The sequence below is a fragment of the Pleurodeles waltl genome, chromosome 2_1 (genome assembly GCF_031143425.1).
Source record: "Pleurodeles waltl isolate 20211129_DDA chromosome 2_1, aPleWal1.hap1.20221129, whole genome shotgun sequence".
NCBI lineage: Eukaryota > Metazoa > Chordata > Amphibia > Caudata > Salamandridae > Pleurodeles > Pleurodeles waltl.
This window is the reverse complement of record NC_090438.1, coordinates 105,563,477-105,591,401: the sequence shown is the minus strand read 5'-3', so window position 1 is coordinate 105,591,401 and position 27,925 is coordinate 105,563,477. Positions and strand designations below refer to the sequence as shown.

General features: G+C 43.3%; 1 protein-coding gene across 1 annotated transcript in view; it reads left to right on the top strand.

The window, feature by feature from the left end:
- ZDHHC15 (zinc finger DHHC-type palmitoyltransferase 15) overlaps positions 1-27,925 on the top strand; it is a 170,868-nt gene that overhangs the window by 63,671 nt on the left and 79,272 nt on the right. The window contains exons 2-4 of the mRNA XM_069211028.1: positions 1,851-1,877; positions 19,738-19,832; positions 22,131-22,251. Coding sequence (XP_069067129.1) covers positions 1,851-1,877; positions 19,738-19,832; positions 22,131-22,251 — 243 coding nt within the window. The remainder of the gene's footprint in view (positions 1-1,850; positions 1,878-19,737; positions 19,833-22,130; positions 22,252-27,925) is intronic.

Below are 27,925 nucleotides of genomic sequence, written 5' to 3'. Positions count from 1 at the left end.
TGCCCCAGTCCGCCCTTTCAGTACCCATAATCCTAGATACTGCTCATAAATGTATTGAACATCTTGCCGCTCTAAGAGCCCTCTTCTATTGGATCAGACTTTGTTCCAACCGGGAACTGGACCTGTATAGAAAGGATTTTTTAGAAATCAAAAGTCTAGATAATAAAATCAAGTGGTTTATCCACTTGAAGAAATGGTTCACTAAACTAGGGCTACAATCCTTTTACACCTCCTCCAAGTGTATCAGTTCTAATACTAAGGTCATCCTACAAAAAAACCTATTGGGACGTTTTTGTGGCCCCGTGGCATCAATCAACTAATCTGGGTTCTTTATCTTCCCAAATTTTGTCTCATAAACCATTCCCTAAATTCGAGGCTTAACTCAACAAGATCGTCCCGCCCCTTGCCAAAAACCTGTATAATAAATGTTGTTTTGGCATCTTACCACGAAGGCTTTTACCAACAATGGTCCTAAAGCTCTTTCTTTATGGCAGAAACTGTGTGGATATAAATCTGAAGATATTGACCACGTTTTGTTTTTCCACCCATATTATACCGACCCCAACCACAAATGGATTCGTCCTATGTGCCTCAGTTTGGGCATTGGTAGTTTTTTGCTTTCTCGTAGGATTTTAATTTGGTGTTCATTATTAGTAGATACTTGTTTGCAGCTTGGTCTATATGTTCCAGACATACCTTACATGATACCCTGAACTCTTGTTAAAACTCTAAATTATCAGACCTTTGTAATTGCCTCTTATTTCAAATAAGAAGTAATCGAAACACGCTGAACTATGTTCCCTTTCTTTATGTCGTTTACCAGATTGTTAACATCTTGTGTGCACTTTATTGTCTTATGATGATGAACTAGTATGCACTTTTTAAAAATGTTAATTGCCCTTACTACCAAATGCACTTCTGTCTGTAATTTGTGATGTCTGGCTAGTGTGATAATTGCTTGATTTACATGTGCTGCTAAGTACATGTATTTTGTTTTTATTTTGAACTTCTATGGCCTTTTGGTCGAAATAAAGTTTTTACTACTATTAATAAATACACATTGCAAAAATAAAAAAAAGGGAAACAAAAGCAGGAATATTGGTCCACAAAGCATGGCACTGAAGTGGACAATTTGTTGACCCATTGTGCACAATGCACAAGCAAATTGCATCCCTATCAGGGAGAGGAGCCAATGGCTGAAGTGGGCTGATCCCATTGCTATGTGCCAAGATGGTTGGAAGTCAAATGTGAATGATTATTGATTAGAACTATGCATATAGAGGGCTTATCAGACACGCACACAGACATACGGTCCACCCCCTTTTATTGCCATTGTCGAGTGTTGGAGGAGTGTTTGACTCAGAAGAGGCAACGGGTCGAGTGAGTCACAATTCCCAGTTTGTTTGTTATTTAATCACTGGTTGGAAATGGCTTTCAGCCATCTCCAAACATAAGGCAAACTTAAAAATAAAAACTGAAATGGGTGCTAGTCAAACACCATGCATACATACACACACTGGTCACCGTGCTTTCTATTTCAGAATACCCATTCCAATATGGCAGCTCAGCATTATAAATATGGCGTCACCCAACAGAATCCATCTTTCCGAAAATGAAGATCATTCCTAGATGGCCTCCAGTACATGTACCTGACACTAGAAACCATTCAGATTTATTTATGCACTTTATTAATATTGCAATTCTAGTTGTGATTTCAGTTGAAGTGCTTTTTATGTGAATCATCCAGTTTTTGCTTTTATTGTAAGAGAATGTCTGGAAGAAAATACTGAATGCCTAATACAAGGTTTTAAGTGAATGTGTAGTAAAGATTTTCTTTTTTCTTTTTGCAGTGACGTTGGTGAATCCTCTAGAAAAAGGTAATCTCCTTTCTGCAACTGAAACAAAACTGAAACAAAATTAAATGTGATTTCAAAATATGTTTAGTTAGAAATGGCCTTGAAAGTTATGTTTCAATGGTACGGGACACCCAACAGGCTTTTCCGCCTCTTCCCCAACTACCGCCCAACATGCTGGTGCTGTTTGACGTTCCTCCATATTTGGTAGTCCTGCTCCCTAATCCAAAGCTACTGGAAAGAGATTCTGGGGCACATTAAACACACCCTGGGCTACTCCATCCCAGTAGATCCTGTTGCCCTTATCCTTGGGCTGCTACCCTTGAAGGCATGACCCACACAGCACACATACTAGACAGTGATCCATATCATGTCTAGAGCCATAAAACGACTAATTTCCTTTTTCTGGAAGAACGTTGAACCCCTCCTATAGCTTTGTTTTTCCAGAGACTGTGGCAAACATTAACTATGGTGCGCATGACCCCCACCTTCTCCTTCCCCAACAAAAAATGTATCCATCTGTGGTAGTCGCTAATAGAGTACCTTTCCAACTGGAATTCTTATGCTTCGGTCCCCCTAGGCTCAGAGCCCTGCACTTTTTGGATTAAATGATCTTCTCCCCCCGACATATGCATAGCCGGGACATATAGGTTACTCTGACCAACAGGCAATGGAAACTTTGGGCCTCACCCTCTAGCCAATTTTAACACAGACCCTATATCATGACATTACCCACCTCCCCTGCCCTCCCCATCCCACCTTTCACTCCCGGCTGGACGCCTGACTCCCTTGGCCTTGTGTTTACAGGATAGGGCGGAAAAGTGCATGAACCTCCCCTCGTTGTTCTAGGTTCCTGTATCCTTTGACCAACAGTCTGGGTCATGCATGCTGGGAGAGGGTCTCTTGGCTCCTCCACAAACTGTTAAACTGTTACACATTTGAAATGCTCCCAGAGAATCAGTGTATGGGTGGTTGCACTTATCTATTGATATGCCAGGCGCATGGTCCATGTTTCGTTTTGTATCATAAAATGCACCAATAAAGATATTTATACCAAAAATATGTTGCTTATCAAATAACTTAGGTCATGTTTACATACTTGAAAAACTGCAGATATTCTGCAGTTTCTTGGTGTTGTTTAGTGGTGGCTGGTGACATTTGAAAGTAGTGGGGCGTAAAAGTTGGGTATGACTTTTATGTAGCAAGTGAAACAAGCAAGCTTAATGGACAAACATGCAGTCCAAGGTGAGTCCTCCTCCCAAGAAGAAATTGAAAAAAGATTGACAAATGGTGCATTTGAAAGCAAATACATTTAGTGAGAAAGCAAGGTTTATAAAGCAGTGGGAACGTATAGTCACAAAATACTAACCACATTAAAAACGGCCTCATATCTTACTGCATTAATACATTCAACATTTACTTTAATGTGAAAAATGTATATTCAACTTCTTCACCTCCTTTGAAGTGTGTGCTTGCCCAATTTCTTGCACTGCATGCAGCATCATCTTTGGAAGAAAATGCTTTAATCAGGCATCAGGAAGCACCCACAGATGCCGGCTGCAATCAATCATACAGAAATATGTGCAGACAGATCTTTAAGTGAGATGAAAAAAGTGGGGGCTCTCTGAAAGGGAACATGTACAATAAATGTATGTGATTCCCATAGTGTGCCATCCAGCCTGTATTATGGTTTCTTTCTGACATGTTATTGCATCCAGAAATATAACACAACAAGCAACATACACCTAAAACCTGTCAGTACCATTGACTTTGTCAATGGTTTTTAGCTGTTTAAGATAAATGAGTGACAATAATGATTAGTTCTAAATATTTAACATTGGAAATGTTTAAATTCTGAATTTTTGAGACTGTGAATGAAATATTATTGAGGCCTGTGGAAGGAGAATGGCCTTCAGTTATTTGTGCTTTATGTTAAGTATGTATGTTCTTTTTTCTTCACATATTATCAGTCTGCACATTTTCAACCTCCTCTCTTTCCTATTCAGCACCCTCTTTCTCCTCTCCCTCTGGTGCCCTCCCTCACATCTCCCTCATTGTCCCACCCCAAACATACACGGTACTCATTAACATTTAAGCACTTTATTTCATTTTGCTTTTTCCTTCTAAATATTTTGACCTCTACGCACCCCTTCACACACATTTACACCGAATTTCATTTGCAACTGGAATACATGACCATTGTTATGTGTGCTCTGCAGAGAGACCAACCCACTGTCAGACATTTTTCTTTGCCTTCATCCTCAGCACCAGCACTCTCAATCAAAACCCCTCATAAACACCTGGTAGGAGTCAAAGTGTGCACAATGCAAGAGTAATACAATGCACAGAAACACAGCATGATGAAACAGCTAACTCTTGGGGAATGCAACATTAAGTAAAACATGTGAAATAGCAACTAACTGGCTGACACACATTACATACATTTTAACATCCATTGTTATATACCAATCCATGTTTGTGGCATTAATGTTCAGGGCCTGAATATAGGGCCAGTTTTAACGTCATACAGCGGCTAACTGCTTTTTCTGTAAGCACGTATTTTTCCCCTTGCGCTTGACTTGGATATTTGGATCAATTTTGCAGGGGAGCAAGAACCCTTCTCATCTTTTGGATCAAATTCCTGAGGAACAAATACAGCTGCTCCACTTATAAAGGAGCCAGTGTCTGCAGCCAGGGCCGGGGGTGTCACATGGGGGAAGTTAGCTTGACAGGGGGTATCATCACAAAAAAATAACACAAGATAAGCATTATTACACTTACCGTTACAGAAGAGAAGGCACTAAATCACATGTGCTTGCATCCGCTCCTACTGTGTGGGGAATGGGGAAAGGGTGGGATCTATGCTTGTTAATGACAGATGGCTGCCCTCACCCAGAGATGAAAACAGTGACGCTCAAAATCATGATGCTAAAAGCGTCACTGGCCTATAGGGGATTCTGCCCCAGACCACAATGGAAATGAAGGGCTTTAGAGCAGTCAGTCCTGCATCATACGCCACAGTGTAGAAAGTTGATTTACTGCCTGGATTCTATCTCGTGGTTCAAAGAGAGGCAGGGCAGGCAGCCTGGGCCAGACAGCCCAGACCTAAATGCATCGATTTGTTTAGAGATACTGTGTAGGAATTTCAGACGAGCGCAACCGCTCTACCCTAAAAGAGAAACCGCCCCTGGTGTTGTTGGAAAAAGCTGTGAAGGTAACTACACGCAGAAAGATAAGAAATATCTACCACCAGAAAAGCCGACTTCTTCAATGTCTTTGTACTAAACTTCAGCAGCTCTACAAAGGTCAGTAAGATTTTCCTAGCTTCAGAAAGCAAATTAATTAGAAGTAAACATTAGGTAATTGTAGAAAACTGACCAAGCTTCTGCGTTGGTAGAAACCTAGACAAGGAGCAGTGCTTGTCTGAAGACGTCTGGCTGGCGGTGCATCAGAGCTATGGAGTGGATGGTCGTAAGGGAAAATCAGCAGAAAGCTCCTTCAGTGTACGTGGTCAGGTCATTACACTATTTACAGTTAAACATGGAGACCCAGGTGCTTATTCACGCTGTGGAGTGTGTACTCTTGTAGTACTCCTATGAACTCTTACATGCCTTAGTGAACTGGCCCAAACATCTAGAATGTAAATAAATTGGGAATAGTCATATACAATTACTACAAATAGAAAAGACTGTGCTGTCTTTGGAGGATATTCACAAAAGTATGTAAGAGTACGTAAAATAGTACATCTGGAGTACTATTCCTACACGCAGAATTAATTTCTTTGAAACAGCCTCCCGGACTCTAAGCTCCGCTTCCACACCTAGTTACATTGTGCGAATCATGAAGTGAATGCTCACAGGAGACATTCATATATAGTCCGCTTGTGACAAATGCAATTCCCCCAGACATGACTTAGCTTTTTGTTCTAAGTTGATAAAATGAGTACCATTTCTTCAGTGGCGTAACTGAGGCACCTGCAACCCCTGCAGTGTGGGGTGCCCCCAGGGTTCCTTGTTTTGGAGGGTGGCCCCTCACTCAAAATGTGTGCAGTGTCATGGAATAAGAAATAGTTAAACACTTGGGAAAGCCACTCTGTTTTCCAAAGCAGGCCCCTGCAGTTTAAGGGAGAGGGTGAAGGAGGGGCTGAGGGCAGCCGTTACGGGGGCCCCATTGATTGACCAATGAATATCTATGCGATCTGGGAGACGCCTGGGTTCATCATCACATTCTTCAGTGAGCCGCATCATTTTGTATTATGCCACTGCATTTCTTGCATAATGAAAACCACTGTACCTAGGGGCAACAAGCAATCCCTGGTTACTTACATTCTATGAATTCTTTACATATTTTCTTTGTCCTTGTCTATTTTGTAATGATTTGTTGCCAATGCGTTGTTGCCAGTAATGTGGCCCTGAAGCACTGTTACCTTACTCTTGGTGTGTAGTGGAGTGAATGTGTATGAGGAATAAGTTGTGTGAATATACTTTGCATTGAGTGTTTGCGAAGCTGGGCTGAACGTTGTGGATGCTGTTAGCATATAAGCACCAAAATACAAAGGTTGTTTATGCATGTGTGTGGCTTGTACGACTAAGATGGGCTGCATACATGTTGCAAGGAGAGGCACATCTGGTTGGGAGGCTGTGTGGAGACTGGTTGCACTTCTGTCCAGCATTAAGGAGGCAGGTTGTGCCTAAACAAGGGCTGTATTGGAAGGCCAGGAGTCAGTTTTCCTGCAATGAGAACATTAAGAATACGGTGAAATATTTGTATTGGTTAGCCAGCGAACTTGGAATTATGCGTAGAGCTCAAATGTTCGTCTTGTTCTGCCCCTTGGAGGACATTACATGTCCTTGGTGGTAGTTCAGTTGTCTTCAAAGTTTAGAGAACGGCAAGGTGAGCATGGAGGTTTACGCTGCAGATGGAAGTGAGCTCCATAGGTTTGCTGGCTGAACAGAAAAACATTTTGAGCCTTCAAGTCATAATTGCTATTTGTCAGGATTTCAGTTAAGAGATACATTTTTGATTGAACAGTGCATTTTTGCTAAAACATTCTCAAAGTAAGGCATGGTGTTGGAACACTGCTTGCGCTTCCAGACATGCTCTGTAGCGGCACCGCAATCACGGTGCAGGCTGGGAGCGGGGACCACGGGTCTGAGGGGCTGCTACCGATGTTCCTCAGACCAGGTTGGGTTTTTATGCTAGGCATCAGTTGCACCCTTTTGCTGATGAGGCCAGTGCAGAATGGGAATCCTGATTCCAGCAGCTATTTCTGAGCCATATCTGGGTTCTGGCCGACCCAGTGAAGTATGCTGAATATGTCCTGGTGTAGTTTTTCCAACACCCGGACACAGTTCAGCAGTGCCCTCACGTAGCCTGCTTTCTGATTGGAGCAGCAACCGGCAGGTGGCAAGGGTGCTCTCTTATTTTCACTTCCAGCTGGGTCTAAAACAAAGTCCTGACTTAAGGGACCATCAACCCTTCTTTTATGTACGTATCCGCCCGGTTGGAAGCTATCTGGAGCCTATCATTGACACCAGTGGAATGGAAGAAAAAAAGATGTACAGCTTATCACTTCACAAGTTCTTTAAAGAAACCATAATTTTGAGGCAGGTTTTTTACTTTGTTAAACCCCCCTTTTGTAAGAGATGTGCATGCACTGTAAAAATGCCAGTTGTATCTCAGTGTGTTAGTAATCACACAAACATCGGTTTAATTGGCACTTACTCATTTTTTTATTTAATTCTTTTATAGCACCCATCCTCCCAATGTAGGTGTCAGAGCACTCTACATCATACACAAAGAGACAATTAATCATACCAGATTGTAAATCAGTGTACATGGAAATCCTAAAAAAGACATTGAGGGTTATAAGGTGCTGGAGTCCCATATCATCCATAATCATAGACTATATGCAAAGAGTGCATGGTTGGGAGGAACAGAAAGCCAAGATTTGAAACACAATGCAGTGTTGCGTTTGTCTATACTAATAAGCCTTTATTAGTACCCAAAGGAACCTTTCTTTACAAACATAGAAAAACACCAGCTCGAGAAAATAACAAAAAAGATCTAAACCCACGACTTGCAGTTTGCATGCAGCTGCCCGATGACAGTTCATAGCTCACTGTGCTATATGAGGATTGCAGTTTGTGAACTGGAGGTAACAAAAGAATCTCTGTGTCAAAAACAGTAACCCACTTACCTGTCTACATAAAATGCAAATCTGTGATCTGCATGTTACACAATGTACTTCGCAGCAGGTACATTGTCCGTATATGTCACTTTATGAGACAAAATCATGACTAGACAGAACACAGAACCCTTCTTAAACTGCATTAATCACCAGCGATAGCTTACCATTAATATTATAATCCCCTGAAGGTTGTGGGGCACACAAGGATCTCTGCCGTCGGTGTGCTTGGGTCTTAACCCTTTAAAATATTTGAAATGCAACCTCTTTGTATCCATTTAAGTAAGGTAGAACAGATGGACTATCACATGTGTTCCTGTTGTCAATTTCTTTGCGGCAGATCTTTATAAAATAGATGTAAAAGTTGACTGTCAGAATCTGCTTTTCATAACTGTATCTCTCGTAACTCCACCCCCTTTCCTCTACCACACCTTGACCTCAAATTTATGGGTATACAGAGTAGATATTTTTTTTTCCAATTCCAGCGTAGATGGGGATAAACGAATTCAGACAGAGCTTACAGTTCTGGCCAATTAGAATATCCTTATCTCTCTTGCAAAGATTACGCAGCTGCATATCTGATTATAAGTGTCTCACACTCAGTTTGTTACCAGCGTTTTGACATTTTAGGGTTTTCACATTTCAAAGCTTTCAACCACAACGACCCAAGATAAAATGTTCAATCATGTTTGGTTATTTCAAACCAAGCACTCCTTTTCTGGAAATTAATCCATATTAACCCTAAATGTTTTCAAGTTTGTTTTAGGACATCATGGCATAATATTTAAAATGTATTTTCCCTTGTTTGAAACAAAAAAAATACCGTTAAAACCGATTAAGTTCCAAAAACGGTGTGCTGCAGTTATTCAGTTTGAAATAATGAAACAAGATTGAAAACAGCTGCATACCTGCCTCCATCAAAGGTTTCACATCTGACAGTTTTTTGCTATTCAGGATTTGGATGCATTTGAGGCAGGCTTTGGTTCTATGTATGTTGTTCGTTGAGTCAATTTTGAGATCGAATTTTGTGTTGTCGACATACTGGTGGATTTGCTTTCTTCATGTAAAGGTTAGAAATGATTGGTAATACCATGAGTCCCGTAGGACTCTGCAAGTGATGAGGACAGTCCTGGATACCATAGTTCCTCTCTCACCGAGTTGCTATTGGTTAGTAAGGTAGGATATGAATCAGTACAGGATTTAAAGGACTGTGGCAGAAAAGCCCATGTGAGTTTTCAGAGTGTGGATCAATGATGGTTGGATGACTGTGTCGAACGCTGCAAAGAGTTTGAGTAGGACTAGAAGACAATAGTTGTTTTTGCTTTTGAGGAAGTGGTCATTCATTTTTCGGCTTGAAGTAGGTTATTCTTGCCGGTAGGTTATTCTTGTTCACTTGTTTCTGTAGGTGGGTGGCGACTGCCTTCTTGATCATTTTTCCAACAGATTAGAAGTGGGATGTCAGACGGGTGTTGGCAAGGACTGCTGGATTTAGTGTAGGTTTTGTCATCATGGAGAGATTGAGGATTTCCAGGAAGGTGCATTCAGGCAGCGAGGCATTAGCAGTGTTGAAAAGAGGTGTGAGAGTTTCTTCTTGCAGAGACTTGATGATGGAGAAAGGTAGCTCTTTATCTTTGAAAAAAGGGCTTTAAGTAAGTTCATCACGTTGGAGAGGTCTGTGTGGGAGGTAGTGTTGAAGGATTATTAGTTAATGGTGTAGGAGCTGGGCAGAGTTGATGGTGTGGATGACAGTGGGTGATGAATGGATAATATTAGTTGTGTTTTTATTGATTTTATCCTGGAAGACAATTGCATCTGTCAGCTGTTGGTATGACAAATGGGTTCTGGGATGGGGTTGGCAAACTGTTTGATGGCCTTAAAGAGGGCTTTGCTTCCATAGATTGGTACATTGATAGTGGCTTACTAATAGGTGGCTATAGCTGTGGTGATGATGCAATGACAGATGTAGTGGAGAGTGCTATCAGAAGAGGATGCCCTGTGCCATTTTGATCTTCTCCATTTTCTGTCTGTGTGATGTGCTAATTTTGAGCAAGATCTTGAGTGTAGCATGGTGTTGACAACTTCGACTTAGAGGCACACGTTTTTAGAGAAGTATAGCATTTTGCATGCTTCTTCAGAATAGTGGTGTATATGTTGAGAAGGGTGTTGGCATCTGTTGAAATCTGTGAGTGTCTGGTTAGGTTGATTAGTTCTTCTGGGAGCTCCTATAGATGGATGTTCTTCAAGGAGCTGAAGCTAATTTTCTTCTTTTTCTGCTGCTCTTCATGGTGGGGGAGTGGCATGCGTGAGAGTGAAGTGTATGGGAGACGATCAGTCTAGTCCACGAGCATGGGGGCTGGCAGTGGATGTTGGGAGAAACATAGAGGATGTGGTTCGGTCTATTGCCTTTGGTGTGAGTTGGGTTGGTGGTATGGTGTTGTATCTTGTGAGCTTGTAGAGTAGAGTGTCAAGGTCTTCCATCACGGTTTTCGTGCTAAAGTAGCCTGGCATATTGAATTCTCCAAGGGAGGACTGGTCAATCAAGAGAGATTTATAAAGCGCACTACTCACCCGTCAGGGTCTCAAGGCACTGGTGGGGGGTAGCTACTGGTCGAAGAGCCATGTCTTGAGGCGTTTCCTGAATGTCAGGAGGTCCTGGGTCTGGCGTAGGTGGAGCGGTAGGGAGTGCCAGGTCTTGGCAGCGAGGTGAGAAAAGGATCTTCCTCCGGCAGTGGTGCGGCAGATGCGGGGGATGGAAGCGAGGGTGAGGCTGGCGGAGCGGAGATGTCGGGTGGGAGTGTGGAAGGTGAGTCTGTTATTGAGGTAGGCTGGACCTGTGTTGTGGAGGGCTTTGTGTGCGTGGATGAGGAGTTTGAAGGTGATCCTCTTCGATACGGGTAGCCAGTGTAGGTCTTTGAAGTGGGGTGAGATGTGGTTGCGGCGTGGAACGTCGAGAATGAGGTGGGCGGATACGTTCTGGATTCTTTGCAGCTTTGTTTGGAGTTTGGCCGTTGTTCCTGCATATAGTGCATTACCGTAGTCCAGTTGGCTGTTGACCAGGGCGTGGGTGACAGTTTTCCTGGTTTCGACAGGGATCCACTTGAAGATCTTGCGGAGCATGCGAAGAGTGTTATAGCAGGAAGAAGAGATTGCGTTGACCTGCTGAGTCATGCTGAGAGTAGAGTCCAGGATGAATCCTAGGTTGCATGCGTGGGTGGTGGGCGAGGGTGCGGTTCCTAGGGAGGTGGGCCACCAGGAGTCGTTCCATGCCGAGGGGTTGGTGCCGAAGATGAGGATCTCTGTCTTGTCTGTGTTTAACTTGAGGCGGCTTGATTCCATCCAGCCGGCGATGGCGTGAAGTCCATTGTGGAGGTTGTTTTTTGTAGTTGTAGGGTCTTTCGTGAGGGAGAGGATCAGCTGGGTGTCGTCTGCTTAGGATACTATGTTGATGTGATGGGTTCGTGCGATGTTGGCGAGTGGGCCATGTAAACGCTGAAAAGCGTTGGACTGAGGGAGGATCCTTGGGGAACGCCACAGATGATCTTGGAGGCTTCGGACAGGAACGGCGGAAGGCGCATTCTCTGGGTTCTGCCGGTGAGGAATGATGAGATCCAGTCGAGAGCCTTGTCGCGGATTCTGACGTTGTGGAGGCGTGTGCGGAGGGTGCAATGACATACAGTGTCAAAGGCTGCGGAGAGGTCCAGGAGGATGAGTGCCGCGGTTTCTCCTTTGTCGAGCATGGTTCTGATGTCATCTGTGGCAGCGATAAGAGCGGTCTCAGTGCTGTGGTTCTTGCGGAATCTGGATTGGGAGGTGTTGAGAGCCTTGTTGTCTTCCAGGAAGTGGGAGAGTTGGCTGTTCACAATCTTTTCGATGACCTTTGCTGGGAAGGGGACGAGGGAGATCAGCCGGTAATTCTTGGGGTCGTCTGGGTCCGCCTTGGATTTTTTCAGCAGGGCGTTAACATCTGCGTGTTTCCAGCTTTCCGGGAAGGTGGCTGACTCGAAGGAGCTGTTGATGATGTCGCAGAGGTGGGGAGCGATGATGTTGCTGGCTTTATTGAAGATATGGTGTGGGCAAGGGTCTGATGGAGGAGCCGGAGTGGATGGAGGCCATGGTGTTGGTGGTGTCTTCTTTGTTGACGGGGGTCCAGGCGTGAAGGAGGTTGGTGTTGCTTGTGGTGTTGGGTTCCTGGGCGTCTGTGGTCTGCTGGTGGGTCTGGGGGTTGAAGCTGTTGTGGATGTCTTCTATCTTTCGACGGAAATGGGAGGCAAGGGAGTTGCAAAACTCCTGTGATGGCGGGGGTTCATTGGCACAGGTCCTGGGGTTGGAGAGCTCTTTGATGATGCCAAAGAGCTCTTTGCTGTTGTGAGCGTTGGTGTCTATGCGGCTTTTGAAGTAGGTTCTCTTGGTGTTGCGGATCAGCTGGTGATGTTTGCGGGTGGCAGTCTTGAGTGCAATGTGGTTGGATTCGGTAGGTTCAAGGTGCCAGGTTCTCTCCATTCTCCGGCATTCCCGTTTGGAATCCTGTTGGTCGGGGTGAACCAGCTGGCCTTGGTGCTGTGGAGGGTGTCTAAGGGTTTTTTGAGCGGCGCGAGGATGTTGGCGCAGTCGTCTATCCATCGATGCAGGTTGTTGGCGGCTGTGTCGGGGTCTGGGGTCCCAGGGAGCGGGGCCTGGGTGAGGGTGGAGAGCAGTTGTTCTGTTGAGATTTTGCTCCACTAGCGTCGGGGGTTGTGTGCGATGATGTGCCACTCTACTCAGGTTTCAGGTAGGAGAAGTGGATGCAGCGGTGGTCTGTCCAGCTGAGTTGGGTTGTGTGGCTGAAGGCGACCTGGCCGCTAGCTGAGAAGATGGGGTTGAGTGTGTGGCCTGCGGTGTGAGTGGGCGATGTGACGAGTTGGTTGAGGCCGAGGTTGTCGATCAGGTTGGTGGTGATGTCGTTGTTGTTTTCTAGGTGGAAGTTCAGGTCGCCGAGGAGGATGTAGTCTGTTGAGGCGAGGGTCTGGGTGCTGACGATGTCAGCGATGGCGTCGCAGAATTGAGGTCGGGGGCCCAGGGGTCTGTAGATCAGTGTTCCTTTGAGGGTAATGTTGACGTGGATTTTGAAGTGGAGGTGCTGGGCGAGGTTGAGGGTGCCATGGGTGCTGGTCGCGACTATGGTGATTCCTCCTCCTGGTTTGTTGGTGCGGTCTCTTCTGGAGATTTTGTAGCCTTCTGGGATGGCTATGGCTATGTCGGGTTCCGAGGCCGAGTTTGTCCAGGTTTCGGTGAGGAAGGCGATGCCCGGTGATGTTGAGGTCAGTAGGTCCCAGAGTTCGATTGCGTGTTTGTGGACGGAGCGGGTGTTGAGTAGAATGCAGCTGAGGTGGTTGTTGGCAGGTCTGTTGTGGTGCTTTAGGCAACAGGTGAAGTAGCAGGCTCGGCAGGAGAAGGGCCCCTTGGTGTTTATCGGGGTGGACTGGAAGCAGGTGGAGGAGCGTCCTGGATTGAGGGCGTGGAGGTCATTGGCAGTGTAGCGGCGTCTGGTGGTGTGGGGGCACCGCAGGCCAGGGGGACTGGCGCTGGGCACGGTCCGGACGCAGACTGGCTTGCCTCTGGCGCGCCAGCGGCGCGGTCGCACATTGACTGCCATTAAGAAGGGGAGGAGGGAGGGAGGAGAAGCTGGGAGGCGGGAGGGTAAAGCGAATGGGGGCACGAGGGGGGCGGGCCGCAGGGACTCAGCGGCGGGAAGGAGAATGGCTCGGGGGAGCGAAAACACCTCGCGAAGGGCAAAAGCGGCACAACAAGGGAATTTAGGCACAATAAGAATAAACAGAGCAAAATACAGAAAGACAAGGCACAACTGGAACGCTTACCACTAGACACCAGGGATGAGGTGGTGAAGGGCCTCGAACACGCGAAGCAGCGTGATCGGGGGTCAGGGACACGGGCACAGATAGGTGGTGCTGTGTGCGTGGGGGAGCGAGCTCTAGACCAAAAACAGGTCAGAGGTCGGAGTGTTGAATGAAGACAGAGTTGATGAAGTCTGTTATTTCTTCTTTAAAGTCCTTTTGTGTTCTGGGTGGTCTGTAGGTGAGATGAAATTAGGCAGTTTTTCAGGCAGAAAGTGGCAGAAGAAAATCTCAAACGATTAAGATGTTGCTATATTGAAGATCACACAGTCACTTTCGTTTGTGCATCGCTGTGAGAATCATTCCAGTTTTGCATGTGCAGTCTGTGTTGGATGCTGTGTCCAGAGGGGGAATGGAAGAGAATGTGAACTAGGTTTCTGTGGTGAAAAGACTGTTTAGGTTGCTTTTTTGTAGGGCGTCTTGACTCTTCACTCAAAACCCATGATATAACTGGAGTGTCCTTAAGCCTGTTCTATCAGAGTAGGGTATAGTGTCTGCAGTACGGCAAGTGGGTTTGTTTAGTGGCGAGGGATACAGGAGCATACCTGTAGAGGAAAAGGAAATATAGGGGGTTATTACAACTTTGGAGGAGGTGTTAATCCGTCCCAAAAGTGACGGTAAAGTGACGGATATACCACCAGCCGTATTACGAGTCCATTATATCCTATGGAACTCGTAATACGGCTGGTGGCATATCCGTCACTTTACCGTCACTTTTGGGACGGATTAACACCTCCTCCAAAGTTGTAATAACCCCCTTAGAGTTGAGATGGATAGAGCGGAACTGCAATTGGGACTGGATGACGCATGTTCCCCACTGACTAGGGAGTAATCTTTATCCATATGGAAAAACACTTCATAGAAATTAATTGTCCTAGAGCCCAACCCGGCATCCCCACATTTAGAGTTTATAGCACTAGGCTCCTTCTTTGTGCCTCATTTCAACACCATATTCCTCTTTTTCTTGTGGAGGAGCCGTGCTGTGAGTTGGGAGTGTTAGCCAACTTAAGTACTGTGCATCACGGGGTCAACGACCCAGTTTCATTGTCTTCCTTTTATACATCACTACTATCCCATCTCGACCAGCCTTTTCCAAATACACGTTTTTAAAAAGAATTGTTGACCCTGGACAGAAAAATTCCACCTTTTAAGTTGGTGGCATTTCATCTGTGGCCGCTTCCGTCACCTGGACCCTGTTCTTTCAGTGTCGGAAGATATTTTCTGTGACACCATCATACATTTATCCTCTCACATTAAAAAGTATATTAGAGGGACTGAAGCAGTCCTCGGTGCCATTCCAATGACCCTTCTCCTAGTCCCTCAGATAGAATAAGGTGGTATAATCATGCCCCGGTACTGTGGCGTATCAGAACTTTGATCCTGGAAACTCTCTAAATTGTAACAACATGTTACAGAACAACAAGTATAGAACACTGCGAATAAGAAACTAACTAGCATATTTTGAGTAATGAGGCTCAAGCCTGTATATAAAACAAAAATCACACCTGCTTGTTTAGCTCTGCCGAGTAAGACAGAGCTACCACAGTATTTTGGAAGCCATCTCCTGCAGCTAATAGAACAAAGTGGAGTGAAGGAGACTCATTATAGAGATGGGCTGAGGCAGGATGACATCACTGTGGCAGATATGATCTTCCTTCTTGGCCTCCACATGCATTTTTAATATGTCCAGGGAAGGTTGGGTATGTGATAGTGATGGTGCCCAAAGTATGACTCATGAGCCTGTCCCCTCATAGGTTTAAACTCATGCAAGTACCTTAATGCCATTACTTGTAAATCATTGTCTATCTTCAAAGGGAACCACAATTGACCAAAAAGAGCAATAGTGGGAGATAAAAAAATACTTTCACTACTGGATACAATATCTCTCATCCCTCCTCCGCCAGACCCTCAACCCAAACCGATGGCTAAGGACATGATCTTCAGCAGCTCATAATGAAGACGAAGCCTTTGTGCATAAACTGCAGTAAAGCTGTGTTTTCGAACATTGCTGGAACTTAAAAAAATGTGACAACTCGGTAGGTGGTTACTTCTTTGTTATATATAATTGTACCCCCTCAACCACAACTGATAGTGTTTAAAAGATGCAGAAGGACCACAGAAATGTTCTTATTTTAGGGGACACTGCACATAGAGAAGGAGTTACACGAGTGGGATAAGAGAGACTTGTTAACCCTTTCTTTTGTAAATCTGGCTTTTGTTTATTTAAAGTAGCAGCCTGCCAATTGTGGAAAATCAGCAAACTGCCCTCCCTTTTAAAAAGTTATAAGTCACTGCATACTCCTCCCCATGTGGTCTGCCGTTTTGGTCTGTGAGCTTCAAGGCTGCTTTTAGCTTCAAGAGAAGAAAATTGTCATGGGTTACGAAGTTGCAGAGAACAAATTCCTGCATCAGATCACCATAAGTGACTCATGCCATCATTTAGGAATTAATACCAGTCAAAACATGCCAGATGTCAATTTTTAACCAGGTTAATGTGATAATAAATCATAAGGTACTTAGGGCCTGATTTAGAGTTTGGCGGACGGCTTACTCCGTCACAAATGTAAAGGATATCCCATCCGCCGTATTACGATTTCCATTAGAAATAATGGAATTGCAATACGCCAGGCGGTATATCCGTCACGTCTGTGACAGAGTAAACCCTTCCACCAAACTTTGTCAGGCCCTTAGTCAAAAATCACAGACTTAGATTATGGCTAGAGATTAGATTAGAGCAGTAGGCGGAAATGAGTGTGCTTTCCAGTTCCATGCAGTTCTTCCATCTGTGACTCCTTCATTAAAAATATGTAGGGCCTTCTGCTAGATGGAAGGTTTTACCCTACTCCAAAATGCCCAGTGGTCACAGACATAAGCACAGTCCCCTCTAGCCATACCCTCAGCTTTTTAGCACGGCCATAATTGGACTTGGGAGGGCAGCAGTTTATTTGTGTGAGGGCGCCCCTATGCAGAACTGACCACCTACCTCACAATGCCAGATTGTATACCAAATCAGTATAATTGGGAGAGTGACAACAATATAATTGGGAGAGAGACAACAGATGAATCATTTCATAACAATCTAGTGGACAACGAAGACAAAATAGGAACAAAGAGCGCCGCAAAAACAAAAAAGATGCGATAGAGAGAGAGTCAGGAGAAAACAAGCAAACACAAGAGGAATAAAAACAGTGGGAAACTAAGATAAAAAATTAAAGCTTTAGGAAGGGAAAAGGTGAATGAAAGAACTGTAGAAGAAAAGAAGGACTAAAAGAGAGGGGACTAAGGACAAAAATATTAGAAAGAAGAGAAGAACATCATTTGGCTAAGTGATGTCTCTTTGTAAACCTCTTGAGGAAGATTTTGGCAGCTTGCTGCACTGAAGTCAGTGAAATCCTGTGCAGCTTGTGGCTAACAGAGTCTGTTGGCTGCTGAAATGAGTGAAAGATCCCCCAGGAGACGCCATCGTACAGCATTTTGTTTGCGTGCCCAGCCGTAACACGACAGTAGTCCGAAACAGATTAAAATGTGTTAACATATAAAACTCAGCGTAAGCAGGACTTCTTTCAGCCAGGAAGAAGGGTTAATGTCACTGATGGCAACAATATCGCAGCGGGGGACTTGGTCAGGAGCCACAGAGAGATGATAGGTGCTCTGAACACTGTCTTAAACATTGTACAAATGAGAAAATGTTTTCTGCTGTAGAGACATGCTTAGAGGTGATGGAATCTAGGGTAAGAGAGATGGAAACAGCACTGAAGTCACTAGGCTACCTAAGTGTTTCATAAATGAAAATGAGAGGACCAGAAGAAGAACATAAACATTTCAGGGACTCTGTGTTTAATGTAGTGCTGTCTTTGGACAAAAGGTTGTAGGGGCTTCAGAATGAGCAAAGAGCTGCTAACATTCTTGCTGAATCTATGGCCCCTGATGAAATTATCCAGTAAGCATCCTTGAATGTTACTTGGTCCCAGTTGACACGTTTCAACGTCCAACCACACAAACTTTTTAACCTTGCAACTGAATTACTTGAGGTCTTTCATACATATTACCAGGGTTTAAACAATCCACAGTCTTCCATTACAGTCCATTAAGTCTCTTAACATAACATTCCTAAGTGGTGAAGGCATACCTACGTTTTTAGTTTATGTGATCTGTATTTTTAACCAGAACAGAGAGGAATTACAAACACCAGTGAATACAGTTCACGTTACACATTTTCTCGAGCAGATTAACAGACGTGAGAAGCCTAATCATGAAATCGGTATTTGCACAGTGTTTTTTCAATATTTTTATGCAATTTCAATGTAGTGCTAAATAATTGGAAACTTTAAATATCTGAATGGCATAGTTGTTCCCATTATGGAGTGAAAAAAAGGCAGACACAAGGAGCTCAGTGAATGCTTAGGGGTGTATTTTAGTTCATATTTCACAATTCCACTTTGAACTAGCCAATGACTTTACCAAACATTTCGAAATTGGCTTACTCAATATTTTCCCAGTAAAACAATTCAGAAGCAGTTTGAATACGAGTATGATATTAACATAAAATGTGTTAATCCTTGTTGGGCGGAAGGACATATAGCCAAGTTGCCGGCGGCCCTTACTCCTTCGAGGCGTTGGAGGGATCTCACCAAGGGGAGACGGATTAGGCTCCGCCATGGTTACGCCATTGGTCCATTCTCATATAAATCGGGCGGGAAGACCATTATTTTAGCGATAAAGATAATCCATCACGACAGAGTATCCTTACTCCCAAGATATAAATCTGCCCTTAGGTTCACTTGTCAGAAACCAAGCTCTGTAACCTTGAATGTTACAACTTGACAACTATCAAGGATTGGTATATTCATCCTCGTTTGGGGAGCGATTTTTAAAGGACAGAACATTTGTCATTACATCTTTGATTCAACACACAATAAAAGCGTTATTGAATATGCCTTTCCTTTGAAGAACGTATTTTACTATTTTATCTCTCTGACTCTTACCAACAGTTTTGCTCAAGGACAGTCATTAAAAAATAAAACATTTCAAAATCCTGTAGTGGTTGCTTGTGATGGTCTGCTTATTTCTATATACACTTGTTGCACTTTGGTACTGAAACAAAATCTGAATTCATGCATACTCTTTAGCATGATAAGCAAATGTGTGGTGCATGTTTGCAGCTTTTGCTGCTTATTAGTCTCTTATGTTACTGGTTATTTTTCACTTGTTTACTAACATTAGATCTTTAAGATAAACTGGGGTAAATTACTTTAGATTGTGGAACTGGTGCGTTTACTTGCTCATCAGTACTGTAATGTGGGTGGTGTATACAAGGGCTACACTGTTCTCTCTTTGCGGTCCTCCACGGTATGGTGGTGTCCCTAAAAAAGCCCATCTGTCTACAGCCAGGGGGCCACAGAGGACTCACCCCCTGGGGTTGACACCACACTGACCCCATTTGCTGAGCTCTCACATTTCCTCTTGAGCACCCTGATGGAGAACCACTTTGTGTACCCTCTACTCTCACACATGTATTGTTTTTTCCATAATGTGACTTATAGGTGCTATAAAACTAGTGTAAAGGTTTTTATCACTGTGGGTTCACATTATTGTGCTGTGCTTGAGAAACAGTACTCGAAGAAATTAACCTTTTAAAAGTCATGTTTGTAGATCTCCTTCCAGATCACATTGAGTCCAAAACAGCACAAAAGAGTTTTAGATTCTGAAGTCTGCAAACATTAGCTTTTCACTCACTATCAGTTTAAGTTCGTTCCTTTGATCATACAAGAGGACTTCAAGTTTCTTGTTTTACGTTTTATTTCAGTTGCCTACCTCCTAGTGTTCCACATCGTTTTTGTGCTTTTTGCGTGGACGTACTGGAAATCTATCTTTACCCCTCCATCACAGCCAACCAAGAAGGTAAGAGTGCATACCCTGTGTGCCTGATCTAAAATTGTGATGTGTTATAGATTACCTTTTCTGTTAGTTTTAAATGCGCTGTCACTGACCATTACCTTTCCCACCCCAATATTAGTGTGTTTTATATTGAATGATGAAAATCTATTTTTTAGATGTATTCTACAATTTTCTGTCCATGAGGACACCGAGCCACTGGAGTAACTTGCGACTCTGACTACATGTACGAGTGCAGTGATGGTTTGTGCCACCATAACTGGGAGAAAGCAGATAATCAGAGACAGCCAGCAACAGCAACTGTGGTTTATATTCAGTGACTTAGTGACATGAGTCTGGTCTCTGACGTAGTCCTTTTAGTGCCAATTACATTACATCATATTGGACAGTAATTAGCACCAGGCTGTGAGCTCTCACCCTAAGCCAAGACTTGAAAAAGCCTTGAGATGAAACCCCAAATTATTACTTTGGTTCTGTATGGATTCAGTACTGCAGGCTCTGATCATTCATTTTCAAAGACGAGCACTTCAGTTTTGCTGAGTCAGTGGGCAGTGTTTGAGAAGCACTTATTTGTGATAATTGTGGACGGTTGGGTAATATTCCATATATGGTGGGGAAAAGATTAAGCTGCCAGAGCCATACTTAAGAAGGATTTAATACTCCTTCCCCACAACCTGAAGTAGGGTTTGTCAGATGTGGCTTGGCATGTCTTACACATCCCATACAATGTAGATTATAATGGTCTAAGGGGTGTAGTGGGAGCTGGTAACTAGTGAAGCACAGGGCTTGCGGTGCATCGTACCTGGCAACCTGGAAGACTTTGAAAAGCATGTGGTGTCTCTAGCATCATCTGCAGGGAAGGTATGTTGCATGTGCAGAAGTGCTATTGTACAATAACAGTTACGCAGACATATTTTACACCAGCCTGAGTTCTTCTCCCCCCCACTCCAAGAGAAAACGCCTTCTAAACATGTTTACAACACTTTTGATTGTTAGGTTTTCCCTGAATGGTTATGTAATCTGGTTAGAGATGGAACTGTGCTATTAAATATACACGTTTAATAGAAATACTTTTCTGTTTTACATAATTCTAGCAGAACATTGTACAGAAGAAATGTGAATATACAGCCTGCATTAAGACAGGGTCTTGCATTTTCATCCAATACAGCACTAAGAGAGCCACATATCTTCCTGTTCTGTAAATTAAGATTCAGTCATATTAAGCTGGCATTATGTGATTGATGCACTGTTTTACCCTATAAGTATGTTTGTATTTGGTTATAAATACAGATCATTTATCACCAGTCTCTGACATATTTTAAAAATATGTTGGAGGACCAGAGTTATGTTTTTTTTTAGTAGTTGAGTGCACATAACACTCTCTAACTTTACCCTTCCATCTTTGTTCATGCTTGGCATATGTGAGCACCATCTTTGTGAAAATAAGCACGATTTTCTGTTTTTATTTTGTTGGCATTAGGTCCTCCCACAGAGATTAAATTGGACCCCCTATATAGTACAGACTAAAGGCCATATTTAAAATTTGACGGATGGGATCCTCTGTCGTATCATGGTGGACACCCTGTCTGCCTTTTCACAAGTGCCATGGATATAATATACTATGATGGATACAGGACAGCATATCAGCCACGTTTGTGACTGAGTATCCCATCGGCCAAACTATATATAAGGCCATTGATTGTCTCCTTAATTGAATCACGTGGCATGGACTCAATCAACCCGGGAATGCTAGAATTCTGCATTTTTATACCAGGTAAGGGAAAGTACCTGGGTGAGTACTAAGCTACTGACCAGCTAGCACCAACATACTCTTAAAGAACATAATTGGAGCTGAACATAGCCAAGATACGGAATTTGGCCTAATATAGTATTGACTGTGGCCACGTTTCTTCGTCAGTATACCTACCACCCTGGCGATACCACATTTAAAATTACTCTTATGCTAACCCTGGTTGACAAGGTAGAGTTTCTCTTGTACATTTATTTCTCCCCTCAAATGCTGATATAGCTATGTTTTATCCTTATCAATAATATTTTGTTGATGTCAATCAACCTGCATTGCTAATTGAAATCAGCCATAGACACCAGAACACCTTTTATCTGCACAGTTGCTTGTGACGCTAAGTTTCCTGTTTGAACCTCTGATGTACTCCCTCTGCATTGTATTGTTCTTTGGATAGCTATCTAGGCGTGTGTTGCATGCCAGTTTCTAGAATGTCTCTGCATTGGTACATGGAGTGAGGTCAAAGTGTCTTCTGATTAACTGGTTTTCCCCGGTTGTAGTTCCTGCTGTCCTATGCAGACAAGGAGCGGTACGACAATGAAGAAAGGCCAGATGCACAGAAACAGATTCTGTCTGAAGCTGCAAAGAGGTTACCAGTGTACACAAGAACGGGCAGTGGAGGTTAGTTTTGCTAATCTTTTACGCCGTCCTGAGTCTTAATCGTCTGACAGCCTTTGTATAGCCATTTTAATTCTACAGGAGCAGGTGGCATTTAGTTCTGCTATCCAGGCTAACTAGAGAAAATTATTTTATGAAAGGGACTTGCAACTGTTAGTTTGCATCATGACCAAGCCTTCTGGGACACAAAAGTTGGTGATGATATTGCAGTCACCTGTTGGACGAGCTCTGTTTCACACAGGGAATGTTTTTGAAGCCAAATCTAGGATGTCATTGTGAAATGTTATGTAGTGACCAGATCGCCAGTCTGACCTCAAGTTTTTGATTTCCCAGTTTCTGATTTCCTGCTATCGGGATCAGATTTTTACTATATACCTCCCCAGTTATTTACCAAAGTTCCCCCACTCTTTATATATTTGGGCTTTTTAAGTTCCTCGAACATCAATCAGATCATATTCTTACGCCGAGTTCTAAAATAGTTCATTAATCATGTTCCCCATACATCTTCGTCAGCAAAATTTCATTTGTCACCCCTGTAAGTGATGCTTTCCAATGGCCTCTGTTTGTCACATACCCAGAGAGCCCCTCCTCCAGCATCCTTACTTACTTTTCACTTCCATGCCACTTAAATCATTCTTCCCCACTTCACTCTGTAATCCAGCCACAATTTAAAAACATAATCCTCACCCACTACCTACAGATTCATGTAAATCAACCAGCATTTTCACCCTGGAGACCTCACCTGACGATTGTCTGTTTCTCGTATGAAATTCCTAATTGCTGCTCACTGATTGTACCTACTGAGGCTATCCACCATTCAAGGCTGGATCTAGTTATGAAAACAGAAAGTTGATTATCCCAGATAACTGAAGAAACCTGGTGCTTCTTGATTGCTCCTTCAACATGAATATGATCTACATCCCAACGCCGCCGCGTCCTATACTGGTAGCTCCTCCTTCCCCCATCCATTACCAGTAAACGGATCCCTCACTCCCAGCTCTCTGCCTGTGCCCTTCGTCATTATGTCGTTGGTGACTGATGTGCTGGCTACTGAGTGCATCTCAGTTCACGCATGCACACTCATCCCCTCTTCTTGCCCCTGGTGATGGATCACAGCACACCACTGAGCTCCCATATCACTGTGTTACCCAAGGCCTCTCAAGTACAAAGTAACTCCTCGCCTAGTAGCTTTTGGGTAACCATACCCACAAACAAGCAGAAATCACAACACTTAACATAGCCATCTCCTACCCTGATGAGCGCACGACCATCTAATGGGTGTACAATACTTTTCACCTTACCCCTCGCCCAATTCTCCTAATGCTCCAGGGACAACTACCCTTATAGGCCCTCTCCTCAAATCAAGATCGGTTGTTGAGGCTGGCATTACCTTCAGAGTACCATCAAAGTTTAATCCTTATCTCCTTGCAGTCTCAGAAACCCGACTTGTTCTCTTCTCTTTATCATGATCTTCTTTCATCAGCATCCTCTTTCACAGTAGAATATGTGGGTGCATTAGTGGTGTAGATGTGATTGACCCCATCACGGTGTCCCTAACCCTCGTAACAAGTATTTCTAGTACCTGCTCATGCAGTGCATGGTTGGCCTAGTCTTTTCCTCTATTGGGAGCCAAAAGCTGCATAGCGCAGCACATTTTTCATAAATGTCTGACAGTAGGCTGTGTATGAATGATGGAATGAACATTGATCCAATCCAATGTTGCAATAGTTTATAGTCTGCAGAGCAAGCACGGCTGTCCAGGTTTTTTTTTATGGGTTACTAATAAGTTATATATTACGCAGGGACCTCCAAACTATGCGCTAACAACTTGGCACACCACTTTCTCAAAAAATATAAATAACTACAGTCCATTCTTCTTTTCATTTCTTTTGATTTGTCCTCTAATATGGCTGAAAATGTATGTCAGCGGTTGGTATTTCCTGAAACGAAATGTTTCTTAGACCTCAAAATGACTGATGCTTAATTTTAGATTCAGATTACCGACAACAGTGGTATATAACCCTATTATTGTCAAAATGTGCTATCAGCCTCCAGATTATGGAATACCTCCACATGGGTCCAGTAGCGTAACGAAACTTGAAAATGAAAGCTATTCAGGAAGGTGCAGGAGGGACCACAACTATTGTGATTGATTGCGAGCAAGCCAGCAGAATGGTGTGAATACAGGGAACTATGCCGGTTGATTGTAGTGAGAGGATTGTTTTTAGCCACCAGGTTGTTTCACCAATTCTTATTAAAAACTTCCATCCAATCATGTTGTGTTTGCACCTTTCTGATTGTCTGCTGGGAAGGCCATCTGAATGGCCATAGCATCCCTCTACGAGGAAGCAGTCTGGAAGCTTCAGATCAGGCCGTGGCCAGGGGTATGATGCTGCCTGCTTTTTTTTTTTTGCCCTTCATAGAAGGAAAAGATGTACTAAAAACAGTTCTGCACATCCCTAACTATAACTGCAATATTAGTAAAAGAGACTGTCTTCTGCAACCAGTATCATAAATCTGCAAAATGTGGTTCCAGATCTGCATGAATTCTCACTCAAATCTCTCATTTAAATAGTGTTTCTGAGCAAACAAAGACAATTTTCTCTATCATCTCAACATCAGCTTCTCATTTTCTGTAATTATGCTCACTGCCTCCTATTACTAGCTACCAAAAATGTTGGGCTTGATTTCGATTTCGGCGGATGGGGTATCCGTCGCCGTTGTGGAGTAGCCCATCCGCCGAAATCTAATTCAGGCCCTTCATTAGGTAAATAATGTTTCCATGGACGTCACACATTTAATTCCCAAATAACAACTTAAATTTAATTTTTTAAGAAATTAAATCAATTATTTCTAAATATGAGTATGTCATTATCAGAACATACTCTAATTTTGTAAGCAGAAACCATTATTTCACTTTTAATAAGTATGTCTATACAAGTTAATGCCCTTATTCTCTCAGGGACTTCATTATGTGGCATTGCTTCATGCTCTGGTAGCTTTTCATAGAACAGTCAGTGGCACTACATGGGCTGGTACCTCCCACCATGTGCCAGTAAATGTCCCCGTGTGTCCAGCTATCACCATTAAATGCATAGCCAGTCAAGTGTTACATTGTACTCGGATATCACACATATGATGGCCATTGCCATTGTTTGCCGGGTGCAAAAACAACAAGGTTATGGATGGAATGCTTGAATTAATCTCCTCCACTGGCAATGGCCCAGGCCGTATCCCAATCCATCGTTTTTCATCCACCATGCTGCCTCAGTTTGGACCCAGACATATGAACAGTCAAGCCCAAACTGCCAGGGCCTTCCTGAACAGGAAAACAAGCAACCTAGGACCGGTTTCACCGTAGCTGGGGCTCTTCAGCCAAGTATATCTTGCTTCCAGTGGCACAGTGCAGCGCTGATGTTCTGTTGTTGTACCTCCTCCATTATACATAGTAAATGTACACCCTTAGTTCCTTTCTCCCCGTGTGACGGCTGTTGCCGGTATATGATAAACCAGAGGGGTTTGCTGATGCATCTGTGGTCCAACCATGTGGTGAATCCCCACTGAGCATGCACAGCCCTCATAGACCAGATAGTCAGTGCATTGCTCGTAGACACTGAGCATGCACTTGGCATTTCCCTCTCTAAACTCCAAATCTATGGTTTTCTCTGTGTGACGATTGTCCCTTCTACCTGCTGGGTCCCCTGTTATATGGCAGCTATAGCACCCAGAACCTCTCTTACCATTATTGAGACATCATCTGAGGTATCAAATCCTCGTTTTCATGATATAAGGCTTCAAACAGCCACATTTCGCAAATTTTATGAAAAGTGAGAAAGTTTCTCTCTGTTTAAGGTGCAAGGAGTCTAAAGTTAAGATCGTTGAACACTGAAAGATCTTCTACCCCACTGTTTGTAGGGGGCACAAAACAATGTTAACAAACAATGGGATCTTTGTCATGATGAATGTGATTTATTATCCATCAAATTTCCGCAGACCAAAGAGGAATCATGCTGTTCACGCTCTGACTGTTTTGCTGTTTTTCTATAGAGTTTACTGAGAGGCTGTAGTCTTATCTTAACCTCATATCCTCTTTTGTTTTCATGAATAAAATTTTTGCAGCATGAACATATCTCTGTCGGACCCATCAAAGAAAGTATCTTCTGTGAATAGATGGAACATGTGCATAATTTTTCATGAAGGACTTTAAAGACCAGGCTTTGTGGGCTGACAATTTACATTCAACTGTTGCATACTAGAACATTTGGGTCTTACTCGTAATGAAGCATCTGGTCTGTCAGGTTCTGAGGCCCGAGACCAAGGAACTGTTCATTTCAGAAGAGCTTTTGCTGGTTTATTAAGTCGTTCGGTCTATTGCACTGGTGGTGTCCACATGATCTAATACCCAGTGTGATAACTTCAAAGAATAATACCAGACTCAGACTGAAGATGCTGAAATTATATAAGTTCCATCTGTGTTCCATGATAGCAAAAACAGGACTGGTACCTAATCGGGTATGTGGTGGTCTAATTGGTCTCATCCACATATACTTCTCCCGTCTGCCAGCTCGTATTTTAATTATTTTCAAAAACTTCCTGTGCAACACTGCTGTCATTTGTGAGTTCGCTTGATTCATTTCCCCCTATTGAGCAGTCACAGAAGGCCTGTGCTTTCTTAATTAAGTTGACCTCCATAAACGCATACATCACCACGATCTGCATTGCTCTAGAATAGAGTGCATTGCCCTTTTTGAACCCCTTGAGAAAAGGGATATACTTTAGACATTAGGTTGTGGATGCCCACAGAGTTGTAACATTATCCCAAGCTAGCATGAAGTTGCGATATGACTTCACAAGGCTGGTACAAGAACCTTTCTTGAATCTGCTGGCAAATAAATCCATGTGGGAGCCAAGGACAACAAACCTGAGACTGTGGGTCCAGTCCTGGCTCAGAGGCTGCAGTACTGGGTTAGTCAACCCTTGTCACCTTCACTCGATAAGCCCCACAAGTATTTATCAGGGTGAACAAGTAGCCTGTACTTCACCGATGAGGTATGCATGTTTGCGCAGCTAATAGTGTCCTTTTAGACCATGATGAAGTCCTCTGTTATCGACGAATCTTACAAAACTCTTTACAAAGTTGAAGGCATATATCATGGCTCTTGGTGTACAAGGACATGATGCTCTTCTCTAATGTCAGTGAGAAGCTTAACAAGCCCCAATTCTATTCAGCTATCTGTTTTGTTGTCTCTGTGATGCCCCACCCATTCTGCCAGACAAACGTTCTTCCCAATGTCAATATAAGCCAGGATCTTTTTACTGAGTCCCTTTGAGTCCTTGTTCAGAGGGTGAAAGGACCCTTAACATCTGCAGAATTTGCAGGTGTTAATTAGTGGTCATAAGTACTTCTTATTCTTTGTACATATTGTTTATGTCATGGTCTAGCCCATCTGCTGCCTGATGACCTAGAATGCTAAGGGGTTTCCTGGGGTCAGTGCAGTGATAAATGCAGGATTTTATGCTTATGCCTGCAAGATAACAACACATTTTGTTTTGGGGGAGACCCTAAGGGTAACTGGTGCAAAAGTTATTCGTGAAATTACATCCCTTCCTAGTTTTACACACCAGGTGAAGAGCTGTTATCTTCTAAAAATGATGAGATGATTATATGCTGTGTTTG